Source organism: Physeter macrocephalus, chromosome 21 (assembly GCF_002837175.3).
Source record: "Physeter macrocephalus isolate SW-GA chromosome 21, ASM283717v5, whole genome shotgun sequence".
Taxonomy (NCBI): domain Eukaryota; kingdom Metazoa; phylum Chordata; class Mammalia; order Artiodactyla; family Physeteridae; genus Physeter; species Physeter macrocephalus.
The window spans coordinates 77,207,952-77,229,451 of NC_041234.1; the positions used below are offsets into that span (position 1 = coordinate 77,207,952).

General features: G+C 38.2%; 1 protein-coding gene across 1 annotated transcript; it reads right to left on the reverse strand.

Moving 5' to 3' along the window:
• Positions 1-413: 413 nt before the first annotated feature.
• TAF7L (TATA-box binding protein associated factor 7 like) lies at positions 414-18,094 on the reverse strand. Its single transcript, XM_007110891.2, has 13 exons — positions 17,863-18,094; positions 14,068-14,135; positions 13,160-13,238; positions 11,714-11,847; positions 10,941-11,067; positions 10,646-10,701; positions 8,281-8,322; positions 7,343-7,415; positions 6,895-7,008; positions 6,244-6,465; positions 5,935-6,047; positions 4,567-4,626; positions 414-458 (listed from the first exon to the last, which is right to left on the reverse strand). Exons 1-13 carry the CDS (start codon positions 18,092-18,094, stop codon positions 414-416), a joined length of 1,365 nt encoding a protein of 454 aa, XP_007110953.1.
• Between the last annotated feature and the right edge of the window lie 3,406 nt (positions 18,095-21,500).

Here is a 21,500-nt window from a genome sequence, read left to right on the forward strand (position 1 = left end):
ATGGTTTGACTCTATGTTTTAGGAAATATTTGCAACAAACAGAAGAAAAAAAGCTAAAAATCTATGCAAACCAGCTGTATAGCCTTCAGGTTAGACTGTCTGCCTTTGGCAAGCATGGCTGAATCATCTGAGACACCATAAAAGAGAAACAATTTAAGTTAATTCTCAAACTGATAAAGAGAAGCAAAGTCCCATAGTTGAGTTGGGTCTTCAGGTCTACTACTTTTTTATACTTTGTCCCTTTCTACATGGCTACAAACTTTGAATATAACTAGCAAAAAAAAACGTTCAGAGAAACAAATACAAATGATGCAACATAAGGCAATGAAAGGAGAAGAAACAGGCACAATTTCATCTAGGTCTTCAGTCTGGATGGTGAAGCCAAGGTTTGTGTGCCAGGCTGAAGGCTCTCCTCACTTCTTCAGAAAATAGTTCAGTGTTTCCTGTAGAGAAATGAGCTGTAGGGAGAGGCAGAAAAACACGAAAAATTCATCTGAAATCTTAAGTTCCATTACTTGATCTAGAATTTACTTATATAAACCAAAAAGAAAGACTGTAATTTGGCATTTATAAGGTTATCTTAGTATTACAATGTTGCAAAGAACAGTGCCACAGTCAAGAACGCAAACACAATGATGTCCTTTATCATGCTAAACTTATAAAAGGAAGCTTCAAAATTGAATATACTAAAGAAATTAAATATGTTTGCTGTTAAGAATTCGCACTTCTGGGAAGAGTGTACAGAGGTCACAGCTCACTGTAGGGGCAAAGGAGATGGGATCACTGTAGCCACGGTCTAAGACTCAGAAGATAAGGCAGTTGTGATAGCCTCTTGCCCCACTGAACGCACCGTGTCTTAAACCGAATCTTAGCTGCTGCTTCCTGCCATGATATGAGACCCTTGGAAACTGGCTCAGAGTCCTAACCAATGACGAGTCTGATGACATTCTACTTACCCTGATGCTTTCTAAGTCAGAAGCCCTGAACATTTTGTGATGTAAGATTTATTTTTTTTTTATTTACTTGCAATGGCAAAGTGACCAATAACACTCAGGTATACTATCTTTGAGACAAAGATTGTTTTTGAGTATTATTCAATTTAGCTCGCCCCATATCAGTGTGGATTTTCATTTTGTGGAATGATAGGAATGGAGCATTGCAAAATGATCCTGTGCTGGACATGAGCTACCAAACTGCTATAATTGCTAGCTGTAGTAATTGAGAGCATCTTTTCACTCAGATGCTGACCATGATTACGACCACTGACTTCCCCAGTTCTTTCTCCTTTACGGGTGCTTTCTCCTCCCACCACCTCCTAAAGGGAGGTTTTTCCTTAGGTTCAGACTTCTTGCTGAACAGTCAACCTGGCTAACTCATCTATCCCCACAGTTTCAATGATCATTTCTATGCATGAGGCACTCTCCGATCTCCCATTTTAAAAAGTGCTTCCAACTCAACTCATCATCTTCTCCATCTCCCACCCCCCAAGAATCCTCTTCAAGTTGTCTTCATTCCTGTTAGTGGCTCACCATTTTCCAGTCACCCAGGCTCTGCACTACTCTTTGTTCCCTTTTTGTCCTGGAAATCCAATCAATTTTTAAGTTCTGATTCCTTCTATCACTTGCATCTTCCTCTAGTCTTTCCCCCCTCCAATTTCTCCTATATACTGCTGGCAGAGAAAATTTCCTGAGTTACTCCCCAGGTGAAAAAGCTTTTAGGGCTTATTATGACCTACACCAAAAATCTAAACTCTTAAGCCTGGCATCACCACCTCTGAGCCACTGTGAATGCTACTTTCTATACAGAATGCCTTCATTTCTCTATCTCTTTATTAGAACCTTACCCACCTCTTAAGGCCCCAAACACCATCTCTCTATGAAGCTTCCCCTAATCTCCATGGACAAAAGTGAGCTCTCGTTCCTTTAAATTCCTATCCCTCTCATGTATTTCTCCCAAACTGGAGGCAGAGACTGTGTCATAAGCATTTTGTAGTTCCCTGTGGAACCTAGCTTTAAGTAGGTGCCCAATAAATCTATGTTGAATAAATGAGCTAACATAAAGGGTTCTGAGTGAATAAAGTTTATAGCTGCAGTTCTATGTTGAAAATAGCACTCCCCCAATACTAACTACTTACATGGAGGAAAACAAAGATGTTTAGTGGGTGCTAAAGCAATCCTGGCATTAACTGTTCACATGGCTGTTTATAAGCAGTACTTGGATGAGTGATGTGCTGAGGGGAAGGGAATACACAGAACATAAGAATTCTCCTGGCCTTGTTTGTATGGCGATGAGCATGGGGGATGGCATCACTACCTTAAGAGCTCTATGCTCGGGAATTCCCTGGCGGTCCAGTGGTTAGGACTCTGCACTTTCATTGCTGAAGGTGCGGGTTCCCGCAAGATGCATGGCGCGGGCTCCCCTCACAAAAGCCCCATGCTAAGTCCATCCTCATAATACGACCTCCAGTCTCTTTAAAACTGTTACCCTACCCTCAACAGTATAGGGCTGGAACCAGCATACATTTCTATACAGCTACTTGACCCTCACTTATCCCACACTGCCCTCTTTTCTTTTCACTCTGCTCACTCTCTTGTGGCTTTAAATAATAGTTTTTCAAGTTAGAAATCTGGCATATATCCTTAACGCTCTTTTCTCCTTCAACACCCAGTAATTGGCCCAATTCCCATCAATTCTACCTTTAAAATACATTCTCTCATATATAAATGTTCATAACAGCATTATTCATGGTAACCAAAAAGTGGAAGCAACCCAAATGTCAACTGATGGATGAATGGATAAACAAAATGTTGTATATCTGTACAATGGAATATTATTCAGCCATAAAGTGGAATAAAGTACTGATACATTCCACAACATGGGTTAACCTTGAAAACATTATGCCAAGTGAAAGAAGCCAGACACAACAGACCTTGTAGTATATGTTTCCTTTTTATATGAAATAACCAGAATAGGCAAAGTAGGCTAGTAGAAAGTAGATTAGTGGTTGCCTAGAACTGGGTGGGGGGGTGGTGAGTGGGAGGGTCAGAAGAAACGGGAAATGACTGCTAATGGGTACAGGTTTCTTTTTTGGGTGATAAAAAATTGATTGTGGTGATGGTTGCACAATTCTGTGAATATACTAAAAGTCATTGAATTGTACAATTTAAATGGGTGAATTGTATGGTATATGAATTATATCCCAATAAAGCTGTTATAAAACATTTTTATTGCAGTTAAATATATATATATATTCTTTCCAAACGAAATAATGCCATTTGCAGCAAAATGGATGGACCTAGACCATATTAAGTGCAGTAAGTCAGAGAAAAACAAATATCATGATATCACTTACATATGGAATCTAAAAAATGATACAAATGAACTTATTTACAAAACAGAAATAGACTCACAGACATAGAAAACAAACTTATGGTTACCAAAGGGGATAGCAGGAGGGGGGAGGGGAGATAAATTAGGAGTTTGGGATTAACATATACACACTACTATATATAAAATAGATAAAAATAAACAACATGGACCAACTGTATAGCACAGGGAAGTATATTCAATATCCTGTTGTAACCTATAATGGAAAAGAATCTGAAAAAGAATATACACACACACACACATACATATATATATAACTGAATCACTTTGCTGTACACTTGAAACTAACACATTGTAAATTAACGATATTTCAATAAAAAAAGAAAAATATTTATTCTTTCCATCTCCATTGCCACCTCCTTATTTCAAGTTACCATCACCTTTTATTAGACGACCCCACAGCCTCCTAACTGGCCTCCCTCCTTCTAGTCCTGCCCTCCCACAATCCATTCTCCAGATAATAATCAAAGTGATCTTTAAAACTTCTAAATTAAATGCGACTCTCCTGCTTAAAGCTCTCCAAGGGCTCCCCATTGCACTTAAGACTAAAACCCATCCTCCTTATCATGGACTGCAAGGGACCATACAATATGGCCTCTGCCTACTTCTCCAACCTTACGTTAAGTCACTCTCTTCCTCACTTTAAATACTGCAGAGGTCCTCAAAGAGGCCAAGTTCTTTTCCAATGTGGGACCTGGCATACGCTCCACCCAAGAAGCTCTTCATACACTTTTTGCCTGGACTTTTCCTTCAGGTCTCTTAAGTATCACTTCCTCAGAAAGGCTGATTATGATCTCCCCAATTTAATTCAGGACTCTATTCAGATAGCACCACTGACTCTTTCTCCTTCACAGCCCTTCTTTATGATTTGCACCTTTATATTTGTATGATAATTTGTTTGCTGTTGATCTTCCCTGCTAGACTGTTAGCTCCATGAGGACAAGTATTGTATGTGTCTTATTCAACACTGAGTGTACATCCAGTGCTTTCCACTTAATAGACATTCAATATCTGCTGAATGAACCAATTTTCACAAAGACTTTGTTCCAACCTGCTACCCTCATTTAGAAGATTTGGCCAGTACTGGTCCTGTGAAAAGAACAGCCAAAAATGAGATTGCGGGGGGTGGGGTTCTTTGCATCAAATGTTTTCTGGTTGATGTGAAAACACACTTCTCACCTGCTCATTTTTTGGTTTTTCTTGTAGCTTAAGCTGCTCCAGCACAGACTGTAAATGACTCTGGAAAACAAATTATATAAAAGATGAATGCTGAGTCTCAAAGGAAAAGAGAACCAAGAGAGACAAAGAGTTTGGCAAATAATTTGATAAGTAAGAAAACTGTCAGTCGTAACAGAACAGTACTTTTAAAAAAGGATTTAGAAAAATAATGTCTCTATGTGTATAACTGAGTCACTTTGTACAGCAGAGATTGGCACAACATTGTATATCAACTCTACTTCAATAAAAACACATTTTAAAAAGGATTTAGAGTATAAAAATTACACTCTCCAACTGCAGGGCCATTCGATTTGATTTTATACACCCTACACGGCATTTTTTTTTTCTTGCCCTAAAACAAAGAGTTAGAATGCCTTCATGTTACCTTTTTCTAGTTTAGACAAATCCTTTGACTATGGTGACCTACCTAAAGAGCTGGCTTGGAATCTGGTGCTGACTCCTTCATTCCCCTGCACTAGGGCAGAATATTACCATTCTTAACTAGTACTGCACACGACAACAATCATAATACCATATATCTGTATCTTTCAAAGTATGTCCACATCTATTATCTAACTTGGTTATTCTGAAGGACAACACTCTAAATAAGTACAGTTCTGTGTCAAGTTGCTCCCCTTCGATGACAACAGCTCTACAGAAAAAGAAATCTGGCAAGGAATTCTCCAGATGCTTCAGAATTTCCCTCACTATAAAAAGGGAAGCAAACATGGCCTAAACATATATTTTCCTTTTGATAATATGCGTATAAATAAAATATGTATTAATGTGTATTAATAAAAATAAAGCATGATATTAATTTTTGTTCAAGCAGGCATCATAAAAATTTTAAATTAATTTAGTTTCTCTTTCATTGTAATGAATACATTTTGGTACAGAGCAACAGGGTTCAATCTATGCCCTACCACTTACTGTGGTCCTTGGCAAGTTACGTAATCTCTTTGAATTTCAATTTCTTATCTATAAAATGGGAATAGTGACAGCATCTATATTTCAGGGATGTCAGGATGAAATGAGATAATACACGTAAAATGCTTAGCTCTGTACATGCCTTTCACATAGTTAAATGTTCAATATTGGCAATTATTACCTCAAGACTCCTGGTCCCCTCCCAAAAATGCTAATATAAGACGATCAAAATTACTCAGGTAAAAGGAAATAGGGCTATCTTTTATTAGGGGTATCTAAGAGGTTGTTCAGGTTCATGAATGAACCAGAATGCTGCACAGAGATGACATGAGTGGAAACACAAAGATGGGATTTTGAAAGTAAGATATCAGGATATATTTATACCAGCCAACAAGAATTTACCTTGTGCATTAGGTTTTCCACTTTCATAATGCGCTCCTTCCTTCTTTGTGCTTTGCACCGAATCTCTTGGAGCTTTTTCTCCACGTAATGAGTCTGCTTCTGAATTTCCATGACTAACAGAGATAGACAAAAACTTCATGTATCTAAACATGGCCTAAACTAGTGGACCAAGATCCAAATCAACTAAAACTCCACTACACATCTGAGCAATAATTTCTCAAACTTAACTTTGCAACTAACACGTGTTTAGAGTCAGTCTTTAGTACTGCCATCCACTCTGTCCCACCCCTTTGTTTTTCCCTAACTTACCCATTGAGATGCTTCTCTCCTTTGCCTCACGCTGGCCAGATTCAATGAACTTGTCCTGTGGCTCCCTTTCTGTATACACTTCATAATGATCTTCCTCCTCTTCCTTGTCTTCATCCTTATCATCATAGTTATTCTCTCCCTCTTCATCTTCCTCCTTATCATCCTCAACTTCATCACTGTTACTGCTAGAGTCATTGACCATCTCCCGAAACACACCATATTCTGTGGGTTTTAAGCAAAAGGAAGGTGAAACCATCTGAAGCTTTTCAAATGACTCCCACTCCAGCTGCAATTATACTCCCCCTCAAGTTTACTGGGCAACCAATGAATTTTAAAAATAATTTTTCTCACAGGAAGATTATTCCCTTTATAAAACAAGGACAGGAAAGGCAAAACACTGTAACATTCATTCATGTATTCAATGATCAAAATATTCAGAGAATCCAAGGGCCCACAGGAATTTAGAATAGCAGGGATGGATGGGATATTAGAACCCCAATCTAAAACCCCTAAACTTGTGGGACCAATACGAGGAGAGAAGGGCAAAGGCACCCTTTTTCTGTGATTGGCCTGTGAGTTTACAGAGAATGGTCCTACACACAGTCAACACCTTCCCTCTCTGAAGCTCCTGCTTTGCCTTTATTAATGCACCTGGTAAGGTATGACACTGCTTATAGCCACTCATTTCTGAGGCTATCTCAAAGCCTGGAATGAAGGCTTGACTTTCTGTTTCCTTGGTTTCACCTTCGGCAATGACCTCCCATCCTGAAAGGAGAGGCAGTCAAGGAAAAAGCAGAAAGAAAGCAGAAGGCAAACTTGAAAGGGAAGAGCCTCTCTGGCTGACAGTGCTATTTAATTTAGTCCAACTTCAGGCCATTTGTATCTGGATTCCTAGTATAGAAAAGTGCCTTATACTGAATTACACAAGTAAATAATTTCTATTACATGAATGTACTCTTCCTAGCTAGAAAGTAACATTTCCAAAAATCATAACTTCTGTACATTAACGTCAGCACACAATATCAGAAATGAGAGCTTGTCACCAAGTGCATTTGGGGTGGAACAGACTACACAGAAAATATTTAGTATAAAAGGATACGGACACTGATAGCTTCAGCATCTGAGCGCAGCAGTCTTTTCACTTCCTTTTCCACTTCAGGAGGTTCAACGTGCTGAACCAAAGTTGGAGAAGAAGGAATACCAGTAACGTCCCTTAACACCCTGTATCTTGCAGAAATGTCCTCTTCCTACATACAAATGAATTCAAATAATTAGGCCTCTTTAAGACACATCCAATCAAATTTCTACTTTAAACAATGCTATTTATGAAGGAAACTTTGATCAGGGTCTATATTTTTGTACAGTAAGCTTATTTTTTCCCAATCGAATTACTTGAGACATTTAATCTTTTCAATCTGCAACTCTATATTAAAGACCTCCTCAGAGGCATGACCCTTAAGCCTCAGTGGTTAATTATTTGTGCTGATCCACACTGGCAAAGAACTATAATTTTTTTGTTACTTGGAAGTAATTTGGTTTAAAGATCCAAATTCCCAGATTCCACTTCTTCTCATTTTTATTATTAGAGAGTTTCCTATAAAAACTGGGTCTTAGCCACATATTCTCCCTTAAATCCAGTTTTAGACAATTATCTCCACAGCAACCAATTCATCATGCCACAAATAGAGATCAGAACTTTGAGGGCGAATAAGTAATTGCAAACAACTGCTGGTAAGAGTGAACCCTGGCTTCCAAGATATGGTTTTTAAAAATAAATATCACAGAAAAGAAGCAGATTAAAATACACAGGGTCACTGATCAAATTGTATCTTTTGCTCTCGGAGTTGTCAGACATTAAACAATGAATTCATTTTTCAGTGAATCAAATTCAGTGTATGTGTATGGGAGTGGGGGTTACAGGTGAGAAGGAAGGCTTGAAAGTAATCTTTATGATTTTTTTGATTTGTTTGAAATTAAAGAGCTGTGAAATAAAACACAGCATAGGTTAACAATAAAGTTATATTACGATTTGTCTACCTCAGGAAAGCTGACTTCTTTAATTTGTTTGATATCAGTGACCTATGAAATAAAACACAATAAACAATGAAGTTATATTACAATTGTGCTACTTTACTAAAGCTTAAAGAGTTCTAGAACCATTCTTAATGTAGTTCTATGTTTAGTAGGCACTCAATGAATGCTGTTGACTGACAGTATAAAGCCAAAGCAACCATGTTCATAGATTAAACATAGTAAAGCTATTGATCTATAGGTTTAATGCAATTCCTATCAAAATTCCAACAAGGTTTTCTATAGACATAGACAAACTTACTCTAAAATGTATATGGAAAGTTACAGACTCTAGAATGGCTACAACAATCTTGAATAAAAATAAAGTGAGATCAGTCTTCCTGATTTCAAGGCTTATTACAAAGCTACACTGTGGAATCGGTGATCAACACAGATTAATGGAACCCAGGGAAAAAACTCACACAAATATGCCCAACTTATTTTTTACAAAGGTGCAGAAGCAATACAATGGACAAAGGATAGCCTTTTTAACAAATGGTGCTGGAACAATTGGACATGCAAAGGGGAAAAAAAAAAGAACAACCTTGAACTAACCCTCAAACCTTTTACAAAAATTAACTCAAAAATGGATTGCAGACTTAAATTAAATGTAAAACTTTAAAAATATAGTTAGGAGAAATCTTCAGAATCTGGGCTAGGCAAACAGTTCTTATACTTGACATGAAAAACAAGATCCTTAAAAGGAGAAATCAATAAATTGGACTTCATCAAACAAAAAAAATTTGCTCTTTGAAAGACCCCGTGAAGAACATAAAAAGACAAGTTACAGACTGGGAGAAAATATTTGCAAACCACATATCTGAAAACTAGTATTTGGAATATAAAAAAGAACTCTCAAAACTCAACAATAAAAACAATCCATTTAGAAAATGGGCAAAAGGCATGAACAGACACTTCACTGAACTGGACATATAGATGGCAAACAAGCACATGAGAAGATGCTCAACATCTTTAGCCATCAGGGAAATGCAAATTAATACCACAATGAGATCACTACACATCTATCAGAATGGCTAAAATAAAAAATAGTGACAACACCTAATGCTGGTGAAAATGTAGAGAAATTGGATCACACGTACATTTCTGGGGCAAATGTAAAATGGTGCAGCCACTTGGAAAACACTATGGGTAGTTTCTTATAAAACTAAACATGCAACATACCCAGGAATTGCACTCCTGGGCATTTATGCCAAAGAAATGAATACTTATGTTCACACAAAAACCTGCTGGCAGCTTTATTTATAATAGTCAAAAAATGGAAACAGCCAAGATGTCCTTCTATGAGTGAACAATTAAGCAAACTGTGGTACATTCATAACACGGCATACCACTCAGCAATAAAAAGGAAGGAACTATTGATACATGCAACAATCCACATGGACCTTAAGGGAATTAATCTGAGTGAAAAAAAAGCCAGTATCAACTGTTATACTTTGTATGATTCCATTTATATGACATTCTCGACATGACAAAATTATAGAGATGGAGAACATATTAGTGATTAGCAGGGGTTAGAGCCTGGTGGTTTGGAGTGAGGAGGAGATGGGTGCGGCTTTAAAAGGGCAAGATGAGGGATCCTGGTGGTCACAATACTGTTCAGTATCTTGACTGCGTGGGTGGATACACCAACATACACATGGGATAAAATTTCATAGAACTAAACACATGCACACACATACACAGGAGTAAGTAAAACTGGAGCAATTTGAATAAGATTAGTGAATAGTAATAATGTCAATTTCCTATTTGTGACATTGTACTATAGTTTTGCAAATGTTACAATGGGAAGAACTGTTACAATGGGAATGTTACAATGTAAAGGGTACACAGTATCTCTTTTCTATTGCTTACAACTGCATGTGAATCTACAATTATTTCAAAATAAAAAATTTAATTAAAAAAGAAGCCAAGGCATAGCACTCCTCCTGTAGTTTGCTCAGGGTTCTACAAGTCTGAGGTAAGGTTAGAAATACAACCACAATTCCCAATTCTCAGGTTCTGGATGGGTTCACTTTAAAACAAGATTTTGCAGTTGGAAACTTTTAAAAGCGTTAGCAGAAGTTTCAAGTTCATGACACATCTAGATCCCTAAGTGACTACCCTATAACTTCAAGGGTCAAGTCTGTTTTTGTTCATTACATATTTCCAATTGTTAGCACACGGTGCCTGGCATGTTGCTCATAGTCAACAAATGTTTATTGGACATATAAATGACTGAACAAATGAATACCCAACTGACTGTCTCCCTTCCCCCCCATTCATAATCCTCTTCCAATCCAACCAGTAGACACAGAAATAGCATGCCACTAACCTTTTTTGTTGCTTTGCAGAACCTTCTCTTTCTGACATTCCTAAGTGGTGGAGTAACTAAAATAAATTCAACATGGTGAAATGCATATATGACTGATGGCAGGCACATATCTATCTGAATTTGATAAGGTCATGTTCTAAGCCACTGGCTCATGACACGACTCATTCCTTTAAGAGTGTCTGGATGCCTACTGAACCAAATACCTAAGTGTGGTAACAGATCCCTGGCTCACAAGTAATAAGGATCCAGCAGATAAATGTAGTTAGCCAGAATGAGCAAGGGACTGATGACTTACTGCCATGCTTCCAGATATAGTTTTTCTTTCTCTCCTTTTCACTTTTCCTGATTGCTTTAAGATCAGTAGAGCTAACCGGTTCTTCAGGATGAGAGTGGACACCATCATCAGCAGTGCACACAAGCATCTGCATTTAACAAAGACAAAGAAGTTGACTGTGGCCACAAATCTTGGGTTAGTAATGGATGATGATCATTCTTACCACCAGAAATCCAGGAGCACAAAAGTAAGGAGAATGCTACTTGGCATTTCCAGAAAACCAAGTATTACATACACTCATATGCATTCTCTCTCTATCTCGGCAGCACAATATATGGACTCTGAGGTTGTTGTTGTTTTTTTTAGCTCCAGTGCTTACCACTGCGGAAGGAATGTGTTGAAAACAAGATATATCTTAGCATTTTGATTTATAAAGGAAACAAAAAATCAACAGTAGAGATGATGAATAAGAACCAATGTAAACCTCCAGAGTTAACAGCACACTGCTTTAACAGGAATTTCAGACGAAGATCCCAGATGCTCATATTTTTCAAATAATGAAAGTCACTATAAATGGCAAACAGGAGGCTCTAAAAGCTATTTGGATAAAATAAAGTAGTGAAAAGTGATGGATCAAACACCAAACCTGAACATGACATTGTATTCCCTGTGCAACTGAGCTGGAAATCAGAAATGACAAGCAGGTGAAAAGAGAATTGAAAGAAAGAAAAGGAGGGAGAAAGGAAATCCTTGAAGGATGTGTGGGCGAGTAGATTAAGAAAACTTGTCCATACCTGCGAAATATCTGCCGTTTTATAATAAGTTTTCTTATCCACAGTTTTCAGGCTTTCAATAACACAAGGCAAATCAACCAGCTTAGCTGATAGTGAGACACCTTCAACCCCAACAACTGCATGACGTCCATCAGCTGAACAGAAGTAGAAAAGATTAAAGCTGACATCTTCCCAATGTACTCTCAAGACTCCTGGGGTTTGAATAATGAAGACTTATGGGGGACAGAGGAGTCTTTCATTGAAACTTACTATTTCTCACAATGCCAGAACTGTGTACACAATTAGTAACTTCCCACAGCAAAGAAGGCAGTATATGGAGGTTTTTTTTCTAGTTTATGTCATTCCATCAAGAGTAGCTAAGTTTCTTGGTCATGGTTGTGAACTAAAGTGAATGAAGTGGTAACTGTTTCATTCTCATCTTGAAAGGCCAACTCCATTCATTCAAATCCATTCGCTTGGACACCATTAGGAGCATTCGATCATGTCATTGTACATGGGTGTTTTCAAAGGGTTGGGTAAGGGGAGGGTTGATTCTAGAATAGTACTAATAAGTCTCAAGTTATAATCTCTAGTTAGTTTCACAAAGATAAAATTCTACACAATAGCCAGAGAGAGAGAGAGAGAGAAAGAGAGAGTCAGCCATATACTGACAACTCTGAATCCTGCCTAGATGTCTCAAACATGAATGTCTCTTGATACAAAAGGATTCAAGTGTAATATTCTAATATTAAGTGAAAAAAGAAAGATGCAGAACTATGTTTGACATGATCCTTTTTGTGTAAATTATCTTTAAAAATATATAGAGATTATTTATACGTTGGTATTATGCATAAAAGTTTTGTCTATAAGGAAACACAAGGAGAAAAGGCCAATATTAGTTATCCTTGGCATTGAGGTTGAGGCACTGTGAAGGAGAGTTTCACTTCTCCTTTTGAACCTTTCTGTTTTGTTTGAATTTTCTAGCCATGCATTTGTATTCCTTTTTTTAAAAGTGTCAGTAAGGGCTACTGGAGTGCTGGGATTATGGGCCATTTAAAATTTTATTCTTCATATACTTCTCTGTATTTAAAAATCTAATAAATATTATTTAAAAGATATGTCACTTTTGTAAACAAAGAATAGTACATCCACCTGTCATTCCCCCGGACAGTCAGAAATCACAAAAGTTTCATATAGGAGACAATCAGCAGTATGCAAATCCCACAGTTGACCTCCAAGTTCTTCCTTATACACACCATGATAATTACCTCAAGTTGTATAAGTTCTACTTCCTTTCCTCTTAAAAGGAAGAGATGGAAGTGACCGAAGCCTCTCTTTGAGTCCATCAAGACAGAGACCACATTCTATTCTTTGTCACATCCTTGGTATCTAGTATTGTGCCTGGCATATAGTAATCCCTTAATAAATTACTGTTCAATGTATGGTGAATGGATATTAACTACTTACAAAGGAAGTCAATTTTCAGTTTATCCTTCATGGCAGCACTTCCAGAACATATTATCTTCCTGACAGTAGAAACATGTTCCTAAAAAGGAGATAGATTGAAAAGTCAGAAGGATGAATTGTCTCCTTAGCAGCTAATAGAACAGATATGTCAGAGACAGTCCTCCCTTAAATAGAACCTTAAACTTCCCAAACGTTAGGAACCATGTACCATGAGATACTGTGCACTGGGTAAGTCAAGTTAGGATGAGATAGACTCTAATCTCATTGTTGTCTTTTAGTAGCTACAAATAATGCCTTCTCCTAGCTGTACATTCCTGTTTCTCACTGTTACCCTTCAAGTTGTAGTTGCTAAGGGAAGGCTTAGCTGCAGTTTACTGGCTATATTAATTAACCCTAATTGGGGAAATACCTTTCTGAAGCCCATCCTTAATATACCTTTCTTAGACTAAATAATACTTAAATATAGGTATCAATAGGGGAAGAGTCCCTAACAAAATGCTGAAATGAGCTTCAACAGCCTTGCATGATGATGAATTTGAGGAGACAGTGCTAACCCCTACATTGCCCCTTTTGAGGTGACAGAAAGGAACTCTCTTTTAGAAGAGTCTTATCTTGGCTGTCCAGTGAGCAAGGCTGTTGGCATCTGTGATAAGTGACTGAATCCATCATTATCTCACCTGTTTGCCAGGAAATCAACACACACAGTAGGTGGCATGTGCAGGACAAAAGAAATGCTGCTTAAAAGAGTACACGTTAGGATAGGACTGCTAAATAGAACACGACTCCTGGGAAACAAATGTTCTTGGTTTTTATAGCCTACCTTAAATAAACAGAAATGCTACAGAATCCAAGCAGAGCTAATACTTATGCACTGAAGATATTTGGCCTGAGATACAAGGGTTTCTTACCAGAGGCAGACGCAATATAACCTGGTCCTCAAGTTCGTAAGGAGGTTCATCCTGGCTTCTACTCATCTCTTGTTTTTGAGTTCATGAAAACAAAAACAAAACCAACAGAAGTTACCAAAAACTCCTCTTACTCCCTCTACCGACCACTTCTGGTAGTACTGGTTAAATTATACAATACATTGCTGATAACCCTCACTGGAATGATGTGTGTACAGCTTGAAAACACTTTATTTGACATAACTTGATTATTTATAAAGTCACCTTATCTCCCCTCCCATATGTGCAGATTTTCCAACGTTAATACTAATTACATGATAATAAATGAAGTAAGAGCTGTTACACATGATTTAGTCTTCTTGATATTCTTAGACTCCCCGGTAAAGGATTAACTCATCAATACAGCGGTGACTACCAAAGCAAGCAAGTTACATACCTCTGCAGAGAAGACTGCCAACCAAAGGCCAAAATCAACCCAATAAACCACTGGCAGAAATGCTCTATGATGATTTGAAGGAAACAGAGCTTAATTTTCAGTATTTCACCTTAATGATCAATAAAATGGTAGGAATTAAACAGTCCGTGTGAGAGCAGGCAGCTTTTTATGACTCTAAAGCCAACATCAACAGCTCCGAGCTACCTCGGGGAAAAGTTAGGAGTCCCAGTCTTATGGCTGGGCTATCTATATAAGTACATCTAACTTCATGGAATAGACTCATTTCTGAAGGGATGATAATGAAAAAATGTAAAATCTAATTTGATTTATTCATCAGTAACATTTACTGCATGCACTCCATGTGCCAGGCTCTACATTGAGTGCATAAGGTCTATTATTTCATTTAATCCTCACAACCACCACTTATTTGAAATACTCCTAAAAGCCATTTGAAGGAATCCTAAGATGAAGCCATATATACATACACACACACACACACACACACACACACACACATATACACACACATATATATAAAATGCACCTTCTGTAAAGTGAATAATCTCCAAGATGATCTTCATTTTTTCACCTTATTTTCCATCTATTAGGGATATATCTGTAGTGGCTTGCATTTGGAGTTTTAGGGCGCACACTACTTCTGAGGAAATTTTTTCTCAAAAATGGAAAAAAGCGGGCTTCCCTGGTGGTGCAGTGGTTAAGAATCTGCCTGCCAATGCAGAGGATGCAGGTTCGAGCCCTAGTCGGGGAAGATTCCACGTGCCGTGGAGCAACTAAGCCCGTGCGCCACAACAAATGAGCCCGCGCTCTAGAGCCCGAGAGCCACAACTACTGAGGCCCACGCACCTGGAGCCTGTGTTCCTCAACAGGAGAGCCCACCGTAATGAGAGGACTTCGCGCCACAGCGAGGAGTGGTCCCCGCTCGCCGTAACTAAAAAGAAGGCCCGCGCACAGCAGCGAAGACCCAGCACAGCCATAAATAAATAAACAAATAAATGGAAAAAAGCAGTGTACATATATGAAAACTGACAAAGTTTTCTTATGTTCTAAGGACACTATGCTATACACCAAGTTACAAAATCTTATAACTTAAGTTAGATGAAAAGCTCCAGATAATGTATAGCTCCTAATACTCTGTAAACCATTAATTGAGTTCTGAGTTTTGAATTCGAATCTTACTTAAAAGCACTGGAACCTTTTTTTAAAAACACATACAAGTGAATATAACAAAAAAGAAGCAGACTCACAGATATACAGAACAAACTAGTGGTTACCAGTGGAGAGAGGGAAGGGGGAGGGGGAATGTAGGGGTAGAGGATTAAGAGGTACAAACTATTAGGTATAAAATAAGCTACAAGGATATATTGTACAACACGAGGAATATAGCCAATATTTTATAATAACAATAAAGAGAGCATAACCTTTAAAATTGTGAATCACTATATTGTACACCTGTAACTTATATAATATTGTACATCAACTATACTTCAATTTAAAAATATTGGAAAAAGTGGGGGGAGGACAAAGAATATTTAGCACTACCAGTTAAAATAGAGAAAAGGAAAAACAAACAAACAAAACCTCATACAAGTGAGTCTGAGACCCTATTACAGGTAAATCATTCACCAATTATGATTTCAGTCCTTTAGGCTGACTTCAGAAACTACCAGAAAGGCATAGAAAGCACAAGAGAAATCAGGAGTGAAAAATCAGACACCCAGGATGGGAGGGTGGGGCGGGGGGGAGGAGAGAGAGAGAGAAAAAGAGAAAGGGAGAAAAAGAGAGAGATTTATTATTTGTGATAGCCATTTCTCTCCTTTTCCTGCTTCATACAGTTATACACACACACACACACACACACACACACACACACACAAATACAAAAACTAAATGTAAAGGTAAGAGGGAAAGTTAATTAAAATAAAATAATTGAATAAAAAATCTTGGGACTGGGTACATTGCCTAACATAAGAGTAACAAACATTTAAGGTTGGGAGCAGAAATACAGATTTGAAGAACTAGCTGCTAAGCAAGATTTTATCAGATCAGTAGTAACTTTTAGATTTCTCAGCAGAATTAAGACTAAGGCATTTTGTTCATTTCAGTGCCTTTCTGGCAACTCCTCTCTTATGAAAGAAAGAATGTAAGAACTGGAACCATTTCAGAGAAGGTAGACACCCCTGGTAGAAATGAGTTTTAATGATTTTTTAGATTTGCTATCTGCATGTATACAATGAACTGGTTGCATCATATTCCTTTTAAGAAAAGTCATCCACATTTTTCCAGCAAGCGCTCTTTGATACCTAATTAAATTAACAGGACCTTTCTCCCCCATTCACCGCCCCCACCCAGCCAGCTCCATCTCACTTCATCAGAATTAGAATTGGAATCAGAATTATAACTAAATGGAGGGTGCCTGACCGCAAGTTCCCAGCAGCACAAATCAGCACAGAACTAAATTGGTAGTTTCTCAAGTTCATAGCCGCTAGCTGCAGTTTGCAGGCAATGACCACTCCATCCTTATCCCAGGGGCACTAAGCTCCCAAGGGAAGACCACAGCCCTAGGCTTTGATCCCATTTCCCTAGAAAACCTCCCACCAGGCCAAGGAGCCCTAAGCCTTCGCGCCACCCCAGGTGGGCTGGGAAGGGAAGAGCAGCGTGCAGCCCTTGGCGCCAACGAGGCGCCAAGAGCCCTCCGACTGCCGGACTCACACGCCCCTCAGCCGACTCGCGCCCGGACGGCCTCTCTCCACAGGGTGGTTCCAGAGGGAGCGAGTGGGCTCCGGGCGGCGGGCGGACTGTGTGGCGACAGGTAGGAGCCTCAAGTGCCACCCCTCCCCACGCTTCTGCCACTGCGGATAGGCGGATGGCCTCGAGGCGGCGGCTAGCTCGCCGCGTGCCCGGGCGGTAGACTCGAAGGGTGCTGACTGCGGCCGCTCAAGTACCTCGCGGAGCAAGGCTTCAGAACAAATACCCTTTACAGGGACGACCCTTGGGACGGCCACGGGAGTTTTACCAGCACACAGTGATAACTGTAAAAGGGGTGGCAGAATCGGTTGCTCCGCAAATCCGTTAGGTTGGACCGATTTGTTCCTTGGTGACGCAGCCTCGCCTGGTGACAACTACACCGCCGCGCAAACTCATTAAATAGCTAGAATCCGCGCCCAAACTACTCTAATTAGCTGATCCCTTCGAAACAAAGTCACTAGTTTACATCATTTGGACAGAGATACAGTGTACTCTGCTTATTTCTCTTAAATGGGCATCACGGTTCAAATAAACTTCTAGCAGTTCGCTTCTCCCATAGATCCTTAACTTACGGAAAAAATCTTAAAACCACTTACCTGTCCCTTCTCGTAAGTTTTCCAGAGGGGTTCTGCCAGCAGCCTGGTTGCCAATGGTGGCATCAGCTTGGGCGCCATAGTTGGCAGGAGTTTGGGCGCCAAGACCGCCGGCAGTTTCAGCTCCATGGTCAACGGCAGTTTGGGAATATCGGAGGCTCATTACTTCTGATGTTGAAGTCGGTGTTAAATCATTTTCTGAGGAACTGAGGCGGCGTCCCTCAGGGCACTCCATGATCTCTCGTTGAGGTCATAAAATGGCTTCCTATTCAGTCGTGTGACCTAAACATTTCCAGAACGTTCTTGACATGAAACCGTTCCTAAAATGGTCTCCTTAAAGACACAGGGATAATATTAGAGACATTAAGTGGTGCCTCTTAGAGATTATAGACGTGAAGTCTCTGTTGCCTTCACTTATCTAAACTTCATGGTAAGGAATAAATATTTTTAGAAGACTAATTTTTGTACAGTTGTTTCTTCTGGATATGTGATATATTTTTTTCCCTTCAGTGAAGCTAAATTGCCAGAGCTTCAGACCGAGACAAATCCGTTTTTTGTCCCTTTGAGAATTCATCCACTGATCTTTACTTTAGCATAATGTGGTGAGGTACATTGAAGATTATAATACAAAATGGACCAATGAAACTCGTTTTTCATGTACTGCAGAAAATTCTTGATGACATTTATATCAAAAATAATTCTTTAATAATAACTCAAAGGAAAATTTCTATTCTCAGTAACTGAAATACCCGAGTAATTGTGTATTTTGAATCATTGGACAATGTGAATTATGTAATTAACTTTCCTTTTGATGGCTGCTAGGAAGCTCAGAATCAATTTTGCAACCCACCTCGAACAACTGTGAACCTCACTGGCATATGTTGATCTCTTGTTTTGAATCATCACATTGTCTCCCACTCCCTAATTATTTTTATCTGGTGTGGTAAATAACACTGAGAACTGCTTCAAAACTTTTTGTGAAGAGAATCAGATATAAATATTAGATAAATAAAAATAGTGCTCTGACAGAAGTGTCACAGAGAGTATCCCTATGGGTGAAGGAGGGGAGCATAGTAAGTAACTGCTCACTTATAAATTCAATCATCCAACAAATGTTAATTGATAATCTAATATGCCAGACTTGATTTGAAATATTTATTAAATGCTTAAAATATGGTAAGACTTTCATGAAAGGAGGCAAAAATTAAGGCACAAACATACACATAGGTAATTTTTTCCTTTACTGCCAGATTTACAGTCCCTTCTTGAGGAAGAACGGAATGAAAAGTGAAAAAAAGGAAAAGTCACAAATTATGGTTTCTCTTGGTAGGGGAGAGCAGATCCAAGAAGTAGCTCTGATGTACAGGTAAAAACCTGTCATATACATACTGTCATATTGTCAGAATATTTTTCTGAGTTTTGTCCTTTCATGTTGCTGTCTTTCTGATATGTTCTTCTGAACCCGACCCCCTCCAAAGCCTTCCTCCCTCTCCCTTAACTATTGCTTCAGTCAATTTCATCATTATAGCAAATATGCAGTTGCACGTATTCCTTCAAAAGAAGGTTGAGTTACATGACAGGAACTGTTCTAAGGTCAATAATCATTAAGCACTTATAAGGTGCTAAGCTCTTTTTCTTTTTTTAAACATCTTTATTGGAGTGTAATTGCTTTACAATGGTGTGTTAGTTTCTGATTTATAACAAAGTGAATCAGTTATACATATACATATGTTCCGATATCTCTTCTCTCTTGCATCTCCCTCCCTCCCACCCTCCCTATCCCACCCCTCTAGATGGACACAAAGCATCGAGCTGATCTCCCCGTGCCATGCGGCTAATTCCCACTAGCTATCTATTTTACGTTTGGAAGTGTATATATGCCCATGCCACTCTCTCACTTTGTCACAGCTTACCCTTCCCCCTCCCCATATCCTCAAGTTCATTCTCTAGTAGGTCTGTGTCTTTATTCCCATCTTACTCCTAGGTTCTTCATGACTTTTTTTTTTCCTTTAGATTCCATATATTTGTGTTAGCACATGGTATTTGTTTTTCTCTTTCTGACTTACTTCACTCTGTATGACAGACTCTAGGTCCATCCACCTCACTACAAATAACCTTTCTGACCGGTGTGAAATATCTCATTGTAGTTTTGATTTGCATTTCTCTAAAGATTAATGATGTTGAGCATTCTTTCATGTGTTTGTTGGCAATCTGTACGTCTTCTTTGGAGAAATGTCTATTTAGGTCTTCTGCCCATTTTTGCATTGAATAGATGGATTTTTATACTCTCTTGGTACTTAAGATCATCCCATACTTTAGTTTGGCTTTTAGTTTGGCATATAACTTATTTCTGGATTTTCTAATTACTACATTTTTCCCCTGTTGGTAGAAGAGGGTGTCCCTTCTTCATCATATCACTTGGTTATCTAGCTTTTTAATCATACGGTTTGTTGAAGTTCTAATATGAACTGACTTTTTTCTGAGTATGATGCTTAGCTAATATCATTATTTACTTGCATTCTTGGAAAAGTGCTTTCTTAGCTCTCATGTCTTTTTTCTTTTTGTAGCTTTCTGGAGTACTTCCTGAAGTACCGTTTTCAGAAAGAATGTGTTTGGGTGCTTGTCAACACCATGTTTGAAATATCCTTTTCACTTTTGCTTCTGATACATGCCCTTGGCTGGGCATAGAGTTCAAGTTTAAAATAATTTTCCTTCAGCATTCTGAAGGTTGTGTTTCATTACCTTTTAGTAATCAGTTTTACTGGTAAGAGGTTTGATGCTAATATGAATAGTATTTTTGTAGGTAACCTGTTTTTGTTTTCTGGAATCTTTTTGTGTTGATGCCTCTTTATCCTTGGCATTATGAAATTTAAGGAGGATGAGTTATAGTCCTTTTTAATTTATCCTATAAAGCATTTGGTGGATCCTTTGAAAATGTGGGCTGTTCTTCAGTTCTAAGAAATCTTCTGTATTTCTTTCATTATTTTTTCCCTTCTGTGTTCTCTGTATTCTTTCATGTTTTTTTCCTAGAGCTTCTATAGCAATACTCTGTTTTGAAATTTTTCTTTTTTTTTTTGTCTTTGTTTTTTCTCTTTGTTCTGAGAGATTTCCTTGACTCTTCTTGCCCTTTATTGAATTACTTATCTCAGCTTTTACTTTATATTTCTGGGAATTCCTTCTAGTTCATAGTCCCTGCTCTTATTTTACATATATAATATAATCTGTAATCTTAGGACACTAAAAACATTTTTTTTCTCCTCATTGAATAGCTCTTCCAGTTTGTTTATTTTGGTTCTTTTTTTGGTAGTGGTTGTTTTCTTCAGGTGTCTGGTGATCCCTTTTAGTCTGTGTATATTTCTGAATGAAAGACTGGGGTTACAGATAGTGTCCTCTATTTTTACAATTTATGTATTTTCCCTATACTTTGATAAGTTAGATTTCACTGAGTGAGGATTTGTGATGCTAATGTTTAACTGTACTCTTGAAAGGATTAGTTTGAAACAGTTGGACATTTTTTTTCTTCCACTCTTAATTTATTCCTTTAGAGATTTTCAGTATTATTTTAATAATAATTTTATGTTTTAGTTAAGCAAATTTCATTATATAGTCTGTTGTTTGGCTATATTTCGGTTCAAAGAATT